This window comes from Dasypus novemcinctus, chromosome 21 (assembly GCF_030445035.2).
Source record: "Dasypus novemcinctus isolate mDasNov1 chromosome 21, mDasNov1.1.hap2, whole genome shotgun sequence".
In the NCBI taxonomy this organism is placed as follows: Eukaryota; Metazoa; Chordata; class Mammalia; order Cingulata; family Dasypodidae; genus Dasypus; species Dasypus novemcinctus.
Window position 1 is genome coordinate 13,449,443 of NC_080693.1, and position 18,666 is coordinate 13,468,108.

General features: G+C 54.9%; 1 protein-coding gene across 1 annotated transcript; it reads right to left on the bottom strand.

The window, feature by feature from the left end:
* Positions 1 to 10,446: 10,446 nt before the first annotated feature.
* On the bottom strand, positions 10,447 to 16,175 carry PLD6 (phospholipase D family member 6). Its single transcript, XM_071210275.1, has 3 exons — positions 15,749 to 16,175; positions 10,901 to 12,661; positions 10,447 to 10,839 (listed from the first exon to the last, which is right to left on the bottom strand). The coding sequence occupies exons 1-2, from the start codon at positions 16,173 to 16,175 to the stop codon at positions 12,414 to 12,416; spliced, it is 675 nt and encodes a 224-aa protein (XP_071066376.1). The 3' UTR covers positions 10,447 to 10,839; positions 10,901 to 12,413.
* Between the last annotated feature and the right edge of the window lie 2,491 nt (positions 16,176 to 18,666).

Genomic DNA, 18,666 nt, shown 5'->3' on the forward strand with positions numbered 1-18,666 from the left:
CGGGGCCTGCTGTGGGGCTCGTGCGCTCTCACATGCCCTTGCTGGGGCTCTCTCCACTGCACCTTCCCTTTCATAAGCACTTAGGAGTCTTAACTTAGACTTCTCACTTCTTTGCTGTTATCCTAAAAGCAGGAGAAAATTGGAGCCCTTGAAAAATGTACTGCTCAGGACCCCCTGTAATCTGGCAGCACTTTCAGCAATGGGCTGTGGCCTTTTTGTGACATGCTCAGAATGGGATCTGCAGAGGACGTCAGGTGCGGCTGCCCCAGCCTCCCGTGCCGCCCTCCAGCCCTGTTTCCATGTGCCGTCATGTCCCAGGAGACAGCGCCCTGTCCCCAGCAGGGGCTCGGGAAGCAGCCTGGCCCGCTCTGAGCGCACTGCCTGGGCACGCTGATTTCCTTTCCTTCTCTGTGCTGAGAACAAGTCTCCCTGCTGGCCCTAACCTAGCGCAGTTCCCTCCCAGAGTCCCTCCTCACCTCTGGAGGTGTCAGCACCTGGTGACAAGCTCAGCTCTAGGTCCTGCTGTGAGCACCTGAATAAACTCAAGTGTGCCCACAGGTCAAAAGAGCACGAGATTTACTTTTCTCAGCACTTTCCCGTGAGGTCAGCCCTCAGGAATCCTGGGAAGCAGAGGGGGTCAAAGGCCGAAACCGAGGGGCTGACCAATGTGGCTCGGTCAGCCACCGGCCAGGCTGGCTTCACCTGGGGCATCACCAGGTAACTACCCATGCCAAGCCAGCTGAGCAGGAGGAAGCGCTGCCCCTCTGAAAGGCCGCTCCTGCTGCAGCCTCTGGAAAATAACCCCGAGCTTGTCCTGCAGTCGTTGAGTGTCCCGAGGACTCATCAGGTAGGACGCTGTTGTCAGGGCCAGAAATCGGCCCAGGTTTCCTCCTGGCAAAGGCAGTCCCCTTGCTGGCGCAAACCGGGCGGGACTGCGGATGTTCTCCCTCCCTGCCCGAGGAGCCCGGCCCGCGGCACTGCCCCGCTTCCGTGCGCACGGGCTGTCCTGGTGGTGCCAGGAGCTCAGGAAGCAGCTCCCGGGCTGGACCCCTGCAGGGGAGGATCTGGGCTGCCCAGACTCCTGGCACCTAAGGCCGTAGAGAAGAATGAAAAAGGTGTAACATCAAGCTGGTTTCTGTGCTGGGAGCAGAGGTGGGAGCAGGGCTGAGAGCGGCCCGAGGTGGCGCCTACGTGGCAAGGCTCCCCCAGCCAGAGGTGAGGAGCGGCAGAAGGGGTGGGCTCTGCCTGGCCATTTGTCCTGTCAGTGCCGTCCCGTGCCTGCTCACGCTGGCGCCCACAGGTGACCCGAGCCAAAGACGCTAACGGCAAACGCACCCGTGACGGACGTCTGGTGGTGTGTGCCCGGCGCGCAGGGGCAGCAGGCACCCCCGGGCACATCGCTCCTGGCAGTACGCTGGGCTTGGAAGCTGCTGCCTGGGGCAGGGCTGGGACGCGCGGCCCAGAGGGGAGGGAAACGAGGGACTGCGTCTGCGGGGTGACGCGGGCCCAGGCCCAGCACCGGGGGGTACGGGCTTGTCAGGCAAGAGGGGCATCGGAGGGAGGGTGGAGGTGATGGCAGTAGTGGCCCGCATGCCCACAGGGTGGCCCGTCATCACCAGTGGCTGCTTCCTGGGGGCCTGGAAACCCAGAACTGAACCTCAGACTGCCTGGGAGGAATACTGACGGGGAAGCCCGAAAGCAGAGCAGGCCGCTGGGAAGCGTTTTATGGAGATGGGCGGTGCTGTCCATCTCACTGCAGAGGCAGCGGGAGCTGGTGCCCACGCACACCTGAGTGCTGGAGTGAGGAGGAGGAGGTGTGGTCCGCTGGGAGACCCTCGCAGGGGGCTGGGAGTGGCCCCCACCCGCGCCCTGGGGAAGGGCCTCTGCCCTCCCCGGAGGCAGGGCCCGAGTGCACTCAGCTGTGACTGGGGCCTCTGCCCGGCCTCGGGGCACTTGGGAGAGCCGCGTCGCGACCAGCCTGCCTCCATGCGGGTGTTGCAGAGGCAGGCCCACCAGCCCCCTCACCCTCTTACTCAGTAATTTGCCTGACAGTTCTCCATGCACTTGAGCACTGGTTTCATTGAGCATGAAAAGAATGCAACCCATTAACATTTATTTTTTCCTGAAAATAAAAATTTCCTTATCATTGTCCTAATAAGCATTGAATTTAACAATTTTCTTTAAAAGATAAATTTCTGAAAATAAAAGTGGAATTTACAGTGACCCCTTTGTCATTCAGAAAGGATAAAAAGGTTTTAGTATTTTCAGGTTTACAAAGGACAGGCAAGTGGTAGGACACTTTAGAAGGAACTGAGTTTTTAAAGACAGGTTTGGCACTTTAATTAGCAATCTCACTTCTCTGGAAAGTCGGGTCGCTCAGAGCCTCTCATACCCAGGATTGTAAATGGGTGGGATATGCTGTCGCCCTCCGGCCCCATCAGGGCAGCCTCCTGCAGACAGGCGTGGGCCCCGCAGCGTCTCGGCTCAGACTGCTGCAGTCCTCCCCCAGGAAGCCACCTCGGCCCTTTTGGGCTGGGGCGGGGGAATGCTGCCGAGAGCTTTGTCTTCATCACGGGGTTTCTCAGTTAAGGGATCTGCACAGGTTTGTAGGTGGCTGGGATTTTTCCTCCACCTCTCATCTTCATGGGCTTTTCTACCTTTTGTCATTCTTTTTGAGAGAGAAGCTGCAAGGCTGCTCGGCTAAAGCTTTGCTTTCTCAGGCAGCAGCTCTAAGGAACTGCCTGTGGGTTGTCCTTGCACTTTGCTTTAAAGTTTATCATTATACAGTGAATGCCTTGCCTCTAGCTTCTCCATGTCACCAAATCCTTAAAATTTATTGGCTCACGTGTTAGCATTTTTTGTTTTTTCTTCATTTTCTTTTAAATGTTACATTGAAAAAATATGAGGTCCCCATATACCCCCCCCCACCGGCCCACCCCTCCCACATCAACAACCTCTTCCATTGTTGGGGCACATCCACTGCACCTGGTGAACACACTCTGGCGCACTGCTGCACCACATGGACAGCAGTCCACATTGTAGTCCACACTCTCCCCCAGTCCACCCAGTGGGCCACGGCAGGACACACAACGGCCAGCATCCGTCCCTGCAGTACCACCCAGGACAACTCCAATCCTGAAAATGCCCCCACACCATATCTCTTCTTTCATCTCCCGACCGTCAGCAGCCACTGTGGCCACCCTCTCTACATCACTACTACAATTTCTTCCCTTACTAATCATAATAGTTCCCCAGCAGAACACCAGTAAGTCCCCTCTAATCCATACTCTGTTCCTCCATCCTGTGGACCTGGGATGGCTATGTCCAGTCCCGCTCTACATCAGGAGGGGGCTTAGATTCCACGTGGGTGATGGATGCAATTCTGCTGGCAGCTGTAGGCACTCTTGGCTCCCTGGTGTGGTGGTTGACCCTCTTCACCTCCCTGTCAAGTCCAGGGTAAGTCCAAGAAACCAGAGGGTAGGTGCCGCAAGTCTGCTGAGGTCCAGGGCCTGGCCGTCACATGGACAGTTCAGAGATTCAGGTCTCCTGAGTATACACCAACCCAAATGTCAACCACAGGTCCAGTAAAAGTAACAGAAGAGGCATGTGTAGAAAGGTCACATCTGAGTTGAGCTCCATCACACTCAGGAACACAAACTCCAAAAAAGGGCCAACTGACATGGCCCTGAACTCCAGAGCCATCTGCCTTGACCACAGAACCTGTGGGTCGCTGCAGCCTCAGGAGCACCAGCACCTGGTTTCCATCTGCCTTGGCTGTCTCTGGTACCTGCTGAGGCGTGCGTACGCATCACCCCTGACAACCTCCCGACTCGTTTGGAGACTCGTAGTCAGGTGTTAGGTTTTTAATCCTATGAAAGGTCTTGAGATCAGGGCAGACAGTGAAGTCTGCGGTTCTCACTGCGAAGGGGCAGGGCATTTTGTGATGATGTTCCTTCCTTCACAGCAGATGAAGTCAGGTTGCTCCTAAAAGACGTACATACAGTTTTATATTTGTACACACAGAAAGCACTTGGGATGAGGGCCTAGTTACGTGGTTGGAAGTGGTAAGAATCAGCCTGAGTAAAACCCCTTGTTCTAGGTTCTTAAATAAGAAGATGTTACCTAAATCTAGACAAATATTCTAAATTTCTACCATGATTTGTCCACTGTGGAAATCGTCCCTGCTTTCATCTTTTGCCCTTTCAAAGACAGTGAGTTTTAAGATTTCTTGTTTTCAAATGTCCTTGTTGCTCTATAGAGGGAGAGGTTTTCCCTTCTAATAATCCCTTTTAACAAAAAAGCTTTGCCAGAGCAGGGAGCCAGGAGCGAGCCGGCAGCAGCACCACGCACCAGGCGCCCCGCTCGTGGCTCCTGCACACCTCTGGTCGCCTTGCGCTCGGTGCTGGCCTCTCGTGCTCTTGTACAGCACTCTGGACACTTCAGCGCTGCCACATGCTCAGTGTTGCTTGCAGTTTCTCTGTCTTTAAAAGCTTTGTTTTGGGAAACGGACTTTGGCCCAGTGGTTAGGGCGTCCGTCTACCACATGGGAGGTCCGCGGTTCAAACCCCGGGCCTCCTTGACCCGTGTGGAGCTGGCCATGCGCAGTGCTGATGCGCGCAAGGAGTGCCGTGCCACGCAAGGGTGTCCCCCACGTGGGGGAGGCCCACACCCAAGGAGTGCACCCGTGAGGAAAGCCGCCCAGCGTGAAAAGAAAGTGCAGCCTGCCTAGGAATGGCGCCGCCCACACTTCCCGTGCAGCTGACGACAACAGAAGCGGACAAAGAAACAAGACGCAGCCAATAGACACCAAGAACAGACAACCAGGGGAGGGGGGGGAATTAAATAAATAAATAAATCTTTAAAAAAAAAAAAAAAAAAAGCTTTGTTTCTCTAAAACTACCTGTATTGTGGTTCAGAGCAAGCAGTGTAGCTGTTCCTCAGAAGTTACTGCAGGGATGTTTGTGACAAAGTTGGGGAGGGTTTTTAAAACTCTTCTAAAACAGACTTGCCTTTTTAGATCAAGCAGCTCTGGGTGCAGTCAAACCCTACTCGGCATTCTAAGGGAATGTTTTTAACGGCTGGAACATCTTTTCAAGGCTTGGGTCATTTAACGAACAGTTTTAAAGAGAGTCTACTCTAAAAAGGCTAACCCTGTGGCCAAAGGCTGGTTGTCACTGAGAGGATTCTGGAGTGCCTGTCCAAGTGAGGGAAGTGGCAGCGGCGCCTGCCCGGGCACTTTGCCCGTGCCAGCCCCTGAGCCTGCTGCGGGGCGCCGGCCGAGGGCGCACCTGCCGTCGGGGGCTCAGCAGCTGCGGCCGTCCACAGCCCCGCGGCGCGGGCCGGGGCAGCAGGGCCCCTGCAGGAAACGTGGGGTGCGGCATTCTTAAGAACTGACGGTCCGGCAGGATGGCGTTTTCTGCGCGGCGGCTTCTGTCATGGTGGGACCTTCCCCGCCGCAGCCGAAATTTCCCATAACGAAGGGGAGATTTTGAAAGTACTTACCGTCAGATAGATGGCCCAGCTGCTGCACACGTACTAATACGTCCTGTGCTCTCTCCACCTTTAGAAGTAGTCTTATCACGTGTTGCAGTTTCATTTCATAGGCTAGGCCTAGACTGGGAAGAACGCTAGATTCACTACTGTGTTATGTTTATATCACAAAACTTCAACTAAGATGGATTTTAAAGGGTTGGAGGCTTTACCTTTAGAGCAATTTACCTACTGACTTATTTTTAGGAGTCAAGACCATTTAAATGATAAGAAATAATTCATGTGGTTTTCCTAAATAATATTTATAAAATGTAAAGTGCCCACATGTCTCAAGTAATTGTAATACTTAATGATTTTTCTCACAACTATGCCCTTGGCCAACCGTGGCCAGCTGTGGTGATACCAGAGCCAGCTGGCGTGGGCAGAGCCAGCAGGGCGGGGGGCTGCTCTCTGCAGGCGGGCAGCCGCTCGGCCACAGCCGATGACTTCAGCAGCCGCTGCCAGCCCCTGAAGGAACAAAGCCTGCAGAATTCACACTCGTGTTTCACTTCGGTCCTAATGCTTCAATGGTACGTTTCACCAGACTAAAGATTACCTGCAGGAGAGAGGAGAGGCCCAGAGGAGCCGGGAGAGCCCACACAAGGCCTCCTGGGTCTGGCCAGAGCACGGGGACCCCTGCCAGCCTCCCGGGAGACTGGACTGGCTGTGCTGCGTGCGTCTGACGGTTCAAGACGTTTACGGTTGAGTTTGAGGCTTTTTTAAAAAAACATAGTTTCTGGTCACCTGTTCACTCCAAATGAAGTGTTACTTTGTCAGAATATTTATTCCTTTGTGTGACGTGTGACAAGCCAAATTCCTGTGGATGTAGCTGATCCTTTTATTTTGTAAATATTACCTAACTTTACATAAACTATATTGTAGTAAACTATTTTTGCATCACCCACTGGCATGCTGTGTAGTGACGTTTTGTTTCAAGGGGAGGCACATATGCAAAATAGGCATTTGGGTCCAAAGTCAAAAACTGATAGCCTAGAGAGCTATACTGGGGTTATTTTTTGTTTTGTTTTGTTTTAAACTCATAACCTGCTTTTTTTAATGTGAGTTTTTTTTTATTAAGGATTAACTGTCAACATTTTAAATTAGATTTCACATGAAAATTTGTATTTTACATGTTCACACACAACCCACAGTAAATATGTTATATCCGGAATCTAATCAAGGTGCATGATCTCAGTTCTAGAAGCACTCAGGGAGCCAAGGGGACCATAAGAAATTCTGATGACAGTGGTGCTGTGACCCACCCGTATCTGCTGTTCTTAGTAGATGGTTTTTACAAGTGCATTTTACATTGTTTGAAAAAGAAATGAATTTTCCGTCATGACCCAATACACACACATAGCAACTGAAAATACCACAAAATAATGTACCCTTACTCTAACATACACTGATGTTTCTATTCTAGTTATTTTTTTTTAAATTCTGGTGATGACTCACTAAATAAACTTCAAATAAAAAACTGGATTTCTTTTCAATATTGTCCAACTGTAAGATGAACTATGGGAAGATGATTCTAGGAATCCAAATTTATTCAGATAAACAAAAAAAAATTCAAGCCTGAAGCTATCAGAACTCAACTTACGTAATGTAAAAACTTAGCAAAAGTAAAGGTGAGCCCAGACATACCCAGTCTGCGTTCTAGTTTTCAAGGGTGACTCTCTAATTTAAGGCCCATATTTTAAAAGCATCTGTTCAAATGTACACATCAAAGTGCCCGGACACCAGGGGGGCAGGTGCAGCGCCGTGGTTGAGTGCCGGCTTCCCACGCATGCGGTCCTGCGTTCAGTCCCCAGTCCCTCCTAAAACAAAGGTCCTGGACACTGACTAAGACGACCACGTTCCATAGTCTAACACTTTTTTTTCTTAAGCTATGTAAGTGCAATTCAAAAAAATCAAGTTGGCATGTGACAAAACCCAACACTCTTCCGTGATAAGTCTCACTTGACCAACAGGAATAGAAGGGAACGTCCTCCACTTGGTAAGAGCACCTTACGAAAAACCCACCGCTAACTTCACACGTAACGACTGCAGGGCTTCCACCCGCAGGAGAGGAACAAGACAAGAAGGTCCACGCGCAGCATCTACTCAGCCTCACACTGGAAGTCCCAGCCAGTGCAAGTAGGCGAGAGAAAGGGAATTTCACCCAGCAGATACAAGGAACCCTTACAACTCAACAATTAGAGACAACCCAGTTAAAAAACGAGTAGGGAAGCGGACGTAGCTCGAAAGACTCAGTGCCTGCTTCCCACATGGGAGGTTCCAGGTTTGCTCCCCGGTGCCTACTGAAAAAACAAAACAGACCACAAGCAGATAAACGAGACAACTCACAGGAGCTGAACCATATACAAGGTCCCGGTTCAATCCCCAGCCCCAGGACCTCAAAATAAAAATAATAAAAATTAAGGGTTTGAATACCCATTTCTTCAAAGACATACAAATGGCCAATAAATAAGTGAAAAGATGCTCATCATCATTAGCCATTAGGGAAATGCAAATCAAAACCATAATGAGATGCTACTGCACACCACTATGATGGCTAGAATCAAGAAGTCAAAATAGGAAGTGTTAGCAGGGAAGCAGATGTGGCTCAAGTGATAGGGCCTCCACCTACCATATGGGAGGACCCGGGTTCGATCCCTAGGGCCTGGTGAAAAAGAAGAGAAAGCGTGTCTGCATAGCAAGCCACTGCCCATGTGGTGAGCCAATGCCCACGCAAGTGAGTCACGCAGCAAGATGATGCAACAAAAGAGAGATGAAGGGAAGAGTCAAGGTGAAGCACAGCAGAAACCAGGAACTGAGGTGGCACAGCTAACAGGGAACCTCTCTCCACATCAGAGGTCCCCGGGATCAAATCCCAGTGAATCCTAGAGGAGAAAAAATGAGAAAACCAAAAAGAAACAGATCTAGAAGATCACACAGTGAATGAACACAGCCAAAACAGCAAGGTGGGTGGAAGCGGAGTAATAAATCTTTTAAAAAAAAGTGTTAGCCAGTACATGGCAAAATCAGCACCTTCGTTCACTGCAGATGGGAACGTAAAATGGTGTGGCCGTTCTACTGTGGAAATCAGTCTGGCTGTGCCTCAAATGGTTAAGCACAGAATTACCATATGACCCAGCATGTTCCCCAAAGCACTGAGACATCCACACAAAAACCTGTACACAAACATTTACATCAGCATTATTCATTATAGCAGAAAGGTAGAAGCCCCCCAAAGGGCCACTGAGAGAGGAAGGGATAAACGAGCATGATTCAGCTGCCAGAGAAATGAAGTTCTGGTGCCTGCTGCGACACAGAGGCACCTGTTAAACGTGCTAAGGGAGAGAAGCTGGACCCAAAAGGCCACACACTGCATAGTTTTCCACTTACTGGCTGCAGGGGCTGGAGGAAGGGCGGTCTAGGTGTGTCTGCTAATGGGGATGGGTTTTCTTTTCAGAGGGATGGAGATACTCTGGAATTTGTTAGTGGTGGCTGTACAACGTTGTGAATATGCTGAAAGCCAATGGACTTTAAAATGGTGAATTTTATGTATTATTCTCAAGGTGTTCTAATTAATTGGCTGCTTTAAAAGCCATTTCAGGAGTGGGTGAAGCTCAATGGTTGAGCGACTGCTCTATGTATATGAGGACACAGGTTCAAACCCCAGTACCTCCTAAAATTCTTTCTTAAAATGTTTTGGGGGGAGCAGATGTAGCTCAGTGGTTGAGCACCTGCCTCCCACATACGAGGTCCCAGGTTCAATCTTTGGTACCTATTTAAAAAAGCCAACTCAATAGAACTAATGTAGTGCTTTCTTGGTGCGTTGCACAGCCATGTGCAGGCTCTAAGGCCAGATAATCCCAAGTGTTGCAGAAGTTTAAAAGGGTTAAAATATTTCCGGTTTGTGCCAGTGTTTAATTACACATAACACCAGATTTGTTGTACCACTGCCCCCATGGTTAAAATGACAAACTTGAACCCAAACCACAGAGCAGACCATGAGAGCCCACACCGAAGGTGGCAAGGGGGGGGGGGTGTAAAGAAGACATCCTAGGCGGCCCTTTCATGAAGGAGCCAAGGTGACTTGAGGAATGTATTGAAGTTTCTCAAGAGGGAGGCGTGACGGAATCCCGTGGGCAGAGAGAAGGGTCCAACGGCGCCTGCGCCCTCGCACCGAGCAGCCCCCCCGACCCCTGCTAACGGCCTCGTCACCTGGCGTCACGCCGCAGGCAGCTGGGCCGGGAGGGGCCGGCTGGTCCCGAGCCGCCCTCGCCCGCCGCCCGCCGCGGCTGCAGGGAGTCTGCCGGCCTGGCCGTGCCCGAGGGGCCCGCGGGACCCAGGCAGCCGGCCAGCAGCCGGCCAGCAGCCCCCCGCTGCGCCCCGCTGAGCACCGGCGCGGGGACGAACCTGCCTCCCCTTCGCGGCGGCTTCCGGCGCGCGCCGCCCCCGCGCGGAGGGAGCGTGCCGTCGCCTCAGGCTCTTCCAGGGGGGCCGACCGACCTGCCGCGGTCCCCGGATCCAGCTTCCCCTGCCGCTCAGGAGGCAAATCAACGCCACCGCCCCAAGCCCGCCCGCGCGCACGCCCGCGCAGAGGCCCGGGACTGCCGACGGGGCGAGGGGTGCAGGGACCCCGCCCGAGGAAGCGGCCCGCGGGCGGCGACTTGGTCACGGCGGGGAGAAGCGCCGGGAAGTGCTGCCCCGCTGTGGAGCTCTGCACAGCTCCCACGGAGGCCCGGCCGTGGGCCCCCGTCTTGGCCCGCGAGATGGCGGGCGGTGCCTAAAAGCAGCCTCGCTCTTCTCGGACCAGGGCACTCTCAACAGGCGCACCTGCCCACCCCCAGAAAAGCTTCATTTAATAAAGGGCAGCCCCGGTCCGAATGACTTAGTAACAGATTAAGGCAAAGACACACAACATCAACATTCTAGAATGAGAACATGTTTATTCAAGATCTCAGAAGTCCAGGTTCCGTTATCCAGGACCCAGTCTCCTGCGTCTCCCGTCTTCATTTCAGAACGTAAGCTGCTGCAGCGCGCGGACGCAGGTGAACTAACACATTGAACCTACACCGTATCTTGTGGTTTCCAAATCTGCGTATTGTACTTACGGCTTCAGTTAGGTAAGAAACATTAAAAACAGGTTTACCTGCCTAAGTGAAAGGAAACTTAAAAAGCAAAACACACAACGCTGAATGCTCTCTCCAGGTGGCAGGGGCCGGGTCAGAGGAACCGCAGCCACACCAGGCAGGCCTCGGGTGGCCACTACGCGCATGCTCCGCCAGGCAGGCCTCGGGTGCTCACTATGCGCATGCTCCACTATGCGCATGCTCTCCGCCAGGGTGGTCACCATGCGCATGCTCTCCGCCAGGGTGGTCACCATGCGCATGCTCTCCGCCAGGGTGGTCACCATGCGCATGCTCTCCGCCAGGGTGGTCACCATGCGCATGCTCTCCGCCAGGCAAGCCTAGGGTGGCCACTATGCGCATGCTCTCAGGAAAACAGGGGCACTGAAACAGCTGCTTCAGGTGCTATTCGAGCTATACATATAATACACCCAGTGAAGAAAGTAACTCGGAACATTTCACAAATGAAGGGAAGACACCTGCTCTCCTAAATGCCCGGAACTGCAAAAACCGCAGGGAGCGCTGACGAGACCGCTGAGGAGACCGCTGTACAGCGCCGGGCTCCCTCACTCCCTTGGGCACACAACCCCAAGCTGAGAAGAAAACTACATGAGGTAGCGCAGGCCTGAGATTGTTTTCCTCTCCTCAAATGTAGTCCTCTGAAAGGGTCAGGTAACTCATGATTAATTACACTGAGCCAAAAATGAGAACAAGCCAAGTCCACAGGTGTTCAAAGTTAAGGTCGCTTCGAAGCGTGCAATAGAATTACCTCAAAGATGAGAATGTTTTAAAAAAAAAAAAAGTAAAAACCAAACGTAGAGAAAGAGAAGCAGCTTCTGGCTACTTACAGTCCTCACGGAGAGGCCACGGTCATTTACCGCCGGAGCACGGAAGGTGAGCTGCTGAGGGTGAGCGTTTTCAAGCAGCACGCCGGGCCGCCCTCCGGAGCGCCTGCCTGGCCTGGGCGCTGACGCCCAGATCCCGCCCTCGCAGGGCCGCCGCACTGCGCTCAGCGCTCTTCCTCTCCTTCCTGCCCGACTTCCTGTCCTTTTCCCCTCTGCTGACTCAGGCCTGCTAAGCAACCAAGGAGGTGGTGGCTGCCAGGGGTGAGGAGACTGTCAACCCCGAAGCAGTCCCAGGAACATTCTGTCAAAGGGTTCGGCTCTGCTGGATGGGGGCGGAAGAAGAGAGAGAACTCTTCGGGGAAACCTCAAAAGTGCTGCCCTGGATGAAGTCAGGCAATGCAAAAGGAGACTGTCAGGAAGGAGAAAAAGGAATTTTAATAGTTCCAACCCTGTGAGAGGCACTGTGCTTACTGAAATAGCAGCAGGTGAGAGCGAAACTCTCTGGTTCTAACCCAAGCTACCAGGCAAGGTTCCTGGCAGTACCGCGATGAAAATTTATAGCTACAGCTATTTATTTTTATTTTTGATAGGGGGGGGGGGGGAAAGGCTCAGTCTAAAACCGCTGACCTTACGACAGGAATTCCCCTTTTCTTTTTAACCCCAAACTTTCTTTAGTTCAACTTAGTATTTTAATGAACAAGACTTTGGCTCATGGGATTTCCCCCCCAAGGTTGAAGCTCCTGTCAAAACTGCAGAGTACAGGCTAGAGCTCCGTTAAAACCCCAGTCACAAAGAACCCTGAAGGCACCCAGGCAGGTCCTCCGATCCCCTCCTGGCAGGTTCCCTGGGTTTCAGCTGGAGGCACCAAAGGTCTGGCTTACACAACAGCCGTCCTCTCCCCTGGAACCCCCGGGTCACAATCTCAGTGACTCCTGTCTTTTTGTGGGAAAAAGGTGTATTTGGTAGGGTTAAACTCTTCCCATATACGCTCGAACTCTGCGAGGAAGAGCTGCACGTACTCCTCGTCCTCCATGATCAGGACGTTCTCCTTGTTGTTCTGGATGGCCTGCGTGGTCCAGTTGAGGGAGCCGGTGATCAGCACCTTCTTGTCCACGATGGCGAACTTGTGGTGCATGTAGCCCAGGTCCTGGTCGTGCCGGACCGGGATGCCTGCAAGAAGGGGGGGGCCGGTCGGTTCCTCCCCGCCACGGCGCCCGCCCTCTCAGCGCCCTCTCAAGCCGCGGCCCTGACCTGGCCGCAGCTTGGTGGGAACCGGGGAGGGGTGGCCGCAGTGGAGGGAGGGAGGGGCACCTCGGGGGTGACATGGCTCCAGCCCGGCTAGGAGCAGCAGCGAGTAAGGGGTGGGAAGGCGACACCCACTGTAGCCCGCCGCCCCCCTCCCAAGGGCTCGGCCTCCTGCCCCCCACGTGGCGGGCGCGCTCCGCCTCCCACGCCTCTGCACATGAGTCCATCAGCATGCCCCGCCCACAGTGATTGAGCCAATCAGCATGCCCCACCCCAGTGATTGAGCCAATCAGCACGCCCGCCCGCAGTGATTGAGCCAATCGGCACGCCCGCCCGCAGTGCTTGAAGCCCCCCCCTTCCCCCATGTGGCGGGCGCGCTCCGTCCCCCATGCCTCTGCGCATGAGCCGATCAGTACGTTCTGCCTGCAGTGATTGAGCCAATCAGCACGCACGCCCGCAGTGATTGAGCCAATCAGCACGCACGCCTGCAGTGATTAGTCCCGGGTGGAGTGCGTCATCAAGCCCGCGCCAATTGGAGCGGGAGCTGGGGCGGGGCGCTGGGCTAGGCCGGCGGGTCACCCCTCCGCAGGAGCACCGCGAGCTGCTTTCCAGCCGAGGCACCTCGGCAGTGGCGTCTGCTGCCCGCCCACCCACCCTGCTAATCGGCAGGCGCCTCGGGGGAGGGCCCCCTCTATCAGCATCTACAAAGATGCCTCGTTCAGAAATGAGCTGCTAGGTGAGGGAGGCAGTTAGAAAGTGTAATTTTTTTAAAAAGCTTTAAACTGGCTTCCTTGGAATAGGGTTGCCGAATTCAGCAAATAAAAATATATAGAAATGCCCAAATTAAATTCGAATTGCAGACAAGACAACAAATAATGTCTTAGTGTATGTACCGGGCAATACTTGGGGCATACACGTACATTCAAAAACTACTCGCTCTCTGTCTGAAATTCAAGTTCCGCTGTATTTTATCTCGCTGCCCTACCTGAGGGGCGGTGACCTCACAGGGGTGCTACTTCTTTTCCCTATAACGGATCCACCAGCAAACCCGGCCAGCTCCGCTTTCAAAACAGATCTGAAGTCTGCCTCCTCCAGCCCTGCCAGCCTTACACAAGTCACAGCAGCTATTGTCTGGGCTCTTCCAACCACCCCCTGCCTTCCGTCTTAGCCCCCCTCCTCACAGCCATTCTCTTCTGCCGCCTTAGCAGCCTTGGGGGAAACTTGCTGTCCCACTCACAGAATAAGAGTGAAACCACTTCTGCTACATCTTGTATTGCTTCCCACATCTAGCCACAGTGGAATTCTGCCACCACATTGGCTCATGCCTCAGGACCTTTGCACTTGCCAATCTTTCAAGTTAGAAGGTGCTTCCTCCAGGATCCACATAGCTCCCTCTCACCAATCAGTACTGAGGTCACTGCCTCTGAGCAACCTCCCTTGTCCTGTGTGCTTCCCCACTGAACTTCGTCCTTTCCACTACTGTCTCTCCAGCCCTGGGAGCCATTCCTGGCCAATGACAGGCAGGCAAAGCTATCTGGTAAATGGCGACATGACCTCCGGTGCAAACATGCCCGGATCCATCAGTGGGAAGTCAAGCCTGCAGGGGAGTTTGGTCTGGATGCCCCAGAAGAGTCTCTCCAAACCCGAGACTCAAGGTTCTCAAAAAGCTAACAGCTAAAATAAAACCGCCCATGGTCCCCTGTCAAAATGACCAACAGATTAGGTATAACTCCTATGACTGTCAGGAAGCTGTAAAGTAAATAGCCTCAATATTTAAACTGTTTCCAATCCTCAATATTTAAACTATTTCCAACTCAACTCTCTGCCTGCCAGTAAGGTCAGCTAGTCCTGATATGCACAAAAGAAAAAAAAGTGCCATTGTTGGCTTTTATAGGATCCAGTGCTGAGAGGGAAAACAAAGCTTGATGGATGCTTCGCTTCCCAGTCAGCAAGAGGGCCACAGTGGCAAAGAAATAACTGAGTGCCAGTGCAGTTTGTATAGGCTTAATACAGTTTCAGGCACTGTGGCAACCCAAATTATTGGGATAAACAGATTTACATTCCAGACAGACTTTCCCGGGTGCCTTAAGCAATAAAGAGACGTACAAGTTTTAGACTCTCTGCAGCACCAAGGTACAAAACACACATAACAGAGCTTCTATGATGTGCCATTACAAGCAGCAGACTGAGCTACGAGGAGCAAAGCATTCACAGGGAGAACAAGGATCTCAGTTTAGAATGTTTTCAAAATTAGCTATTCTTCCTGTTTCCTTTTGTCCCCCACCCCCAGAAGAGAGGCCGGCCGGCAAGGGACATCTGTTTTTCTTGATTTGCAGCTGGGGGAGCCATCAAATTAGCTAGTCAACTAAATGTCTTGGCTTCACTTTTTATTACATTATTTCTACTCATTTCAGAAAGCCTGGCATGCAACTCTCTAGCATATTTTAGGGAACACACCTGTTTATTTCTTTAGCCTTTCAGTCTTTAAGCTGAAATAGAATCTTTGCTTATCTACTGATGGGACTAGAGTCTTCGGAGAGACGTCTCTAGATGTTTGGACAACTTGCTTGTTGGTGGGCATTTAGATTTGTTTTTAAGCTTGGTCCTTGATTTCCAGAAATCTAGCGGGCTACGCCCCTGGAATTTCAGGCAGAGGGAGTCACCACTCATCTCCAGGCAGGCGTTCCCTCTCCACCACCCCCTCCGGGAGATGTCCACAAAGCCAGGCACAGGCTGCTGAAACCACTGGGCCTTCCTGCTGGGGGAGTGATGCCACTGGGTGTGAAATCTCTCTGTAAGGAATCGCACCCCCCACACCAGGCGAAAGAGGCTTTACCTCCATTGCCTCCGTTTTCTCAGGTGTAAAACGACCCTGGCCTGTCCTCACACCCTTCCCCTAAATCTGACATGGGGCCGTTCCTCTTTTACCTGAGTTCCCCGGGACACTCTCTGCAGGGCCCGGGACCTCCCAACCCTCTCTCGGGGCGTGGGCCCCGTTCCGCCCGGGCCTACCTGCCTTGCGCAGCAGACCGATCTGCGAGCCGTTGAGGGCCATGTAGTCGCAGTCGGTGACGATGCGGACGCGCACCCCGCGCTGGTGCAGCAGCTGCACGGCGCGGCCCAGCTGCGGGCTGGAGAAGGCGAAGAGGCAGATCTCGAGGCTGGCGCGGGCGGCCAGCAGGGCGCGCAGCAGGCGGCTCAGCGAGCTCTCGCCGTGCGGCAGGCCGCACAGGCAGCCCGCGGGCGCCCCCGCCGGCGCGCCCGGGGCCTGCAGCAGCGCCTCGGTGCAGGTCACCTGCGACGGGAAGAAGAGCACCTCGCGCCGCCGCCGCCGCCGCCGCCCGCCCCACAGCCAGCGCAGCGCCGCGGGCAGCGCCTCCAGCGCCAGCGCGAGGCTCACGGCCGCCGCGGCCGCCACCGGCCAGCGCAACTGCCGCATGCCGCCGCCGCCTCGGCCGCCCCGGCCGCCCCGCGCCTGCGCCCCGCCGCGCGCCACGGCGCCTGCGCCCCTCGCGCCCCCGGGGCGTGCCCCCATTGCGCGCCCCCTGCACCGACCCCCGCCCTGCGCGCCCCCGACGCCGGCGCCCACCTCGCGCCCCACGGCACCTGCCCCTGCCGCGCGCGTGCGCCCTGCGCATGCGCACACCTCGCGCCCCCCACACCGCCTGCGCCCACCTCGTGGCCCCGACGCCTGCGCGCACCTCGTGCCCCCCTGCACCTGCCCCTGCCGCGCGCGCTGCGCATGCGCCCCACTTCGCGTCCCCCCCCCCCCCCCCCACGGCGCCTGCGCCTTCCTCGCGGCCTCAACGCTGGCGCCCACCTCGCGGCCCACCGCGCTCCCTGCGTGCCCCGCGTGTGCGAGCCCAGCCGTGGGAACCCTGGCCAGCTGGTCCCCCGGACGCTGCAGCGCCCGCCACCCTGCCGGGGGCTACCTCTCTGGGCTCCTCTCAGTGGAGAAAGGCTAAGCGGGGCTGGGGCAGGTGGCTTGAAAAGCCCAGGCTGCCGGGGCGGGACCACGAGCCCAGGCTGCCGGGGCGGGACCACGAGCCCAGGCTGCCGGGGCGGGACCACACCAGGGAATGGGACTTCAGTCCGCGTCGGGGTTGGAGCCAGAAGCCGGAACCGAGTCCAGCCTTGGGCCCCGGTGGCCACTCCCTCGCCAAAGAATCCGCAGTACCTGAACATGCCTGGATTGCCATGAGCATAAACGGGGGTGGGGGTGGGGGTGACGGACACACGGACCAAGAAATCTTTGCTGCTCTCTGAGCAAGCGCTGGGGCCAGTGTGTCACTTGGGAAGGGGTTATTTCCTCTCTCCTGAATCCTGGCGGGGATTTGCATGGCTAAATGAAAGTCCTTGTAGGGAGTTTAAATTCCAGTGACAGCTCTTTACTGTCTCCTTCCATGGCTTCTGTTAAAGCTGATTGGGGGCCGGGGGTGGGGGGGTTTACAGAGAAGGAGCTGACCTAAGTAACTTTGGAAAGCCTTCTGATTAGAAACTGTAAGGCCAAAGACAAAAGGAACAGTGCATTCAGGCTGTACTGTAGTTGTTAAAGTATTTCGTGCAGGGTTGGGGGGTAACCATTCTGATGCTACTTTCTGTGTACAAGGGGGTGGAGCACAGTGAATGGAGGGCACATGGTGAGAGCCAGTGTTCTCACTGTTGGACAGGAGCATCACAGATGAGCAAGAGGGAAAGCCAGAATGAGCCCCCTGTGGGCAGCTGTGGGCCTCCGGGAGGGTCGACGCGGATGGCCGGGTGAGCTCTCCGGACGGGGGCTGCCCCACGGTTAAAGGAGAGGAGGGGAGTCGGCACGAAGCCGTTGGGCCCTCGCTCTCTCCGCTCAGGCACGGGGGACGCGCGGTGCAAGCAAAAACACCACGGAGACGAGGTCTAGGCACAAGTCTGATTTATTGTAGAAGGGGACATGGTTTTATAGGGTCTAGGGATACGTAAAGGGACTTGATTGGTGCCGGCGGGTGCTGTTGCTTGCGTAGACAGTTACTGGACAGTAGGCGGTTACTGGACAGTAGGCAGCTAAGGGGTTAGGAGCAAGGGAGGGGAAGGGGAAAGTGTGGGCTGTCTAGATAACGGCTAGGCGGAAGACGGAGAAGGAGAGAAGGAGGGGCAGCGCCGGCTGCCATACTGGGCGGGAAGGAGACGGGGACAATTGCTCCCTTTTGTTTAAAAGTATGTGCTTCGGGGGAGGTGAACTGGTGGCAGCAGGGGCAGTATGGGACGGGGTACTGGGGTAAGACGAGGGGAGGAGGGAGACCACGAGGACCGGCTGGCGGCGAGAAGCAGAGGGCCCTCCCAGCTGCTCTCAGCTGCAGAGGACACAGCGTCTGGCCAGGACGCATGTGCCTGCTGCTGGGGTTGGCGCACGCCGGCGCCTGGCGCGCGCCGAGCTCTGCCAGCAAGACGGGGTCGTGATGTTCCTGAACCCCTCGCCCGATTGGGGGAGAAGGAGGGAGATGAGTGAGGAAAGGGAGACAGGAGGCTACAGGCGTGCGGTTCGGGGTTTGCGGCGGGGGCGGGAGGAGCGCGGCGGGTGGCTTGGTGGTGGCTCTTTAGTGGCGAGGCGTTGATAATGAACCTGCACAAAGGAGCTGAATACCGCGTTGGCTTGGTCTTTGGCGAGGCGGACTATTTTTTTGACGGCCCAGGGTCCTACAGTGAGGGCTAAGATGATGATGATGAGTGGGCCTAAAAATGGAAGGAGGTATGGGAGGAGGGTATGGAGAACACTGGAAAAATAGTTCGCATTTTCTCGCTCTTTGCGGCGCTTATCCAATCCCTCCTGGACCTTTCTCAGGTTGTCCTCAACTAAGCCGGTGGAGTTGGCGTATATGCAGCACTCCTCTCCAAGGGCGGCACAGAGACCCCCTTCCTTAAGGAGGAGGAGGTCGAGGCCGCGGCGGTTCTGGAGG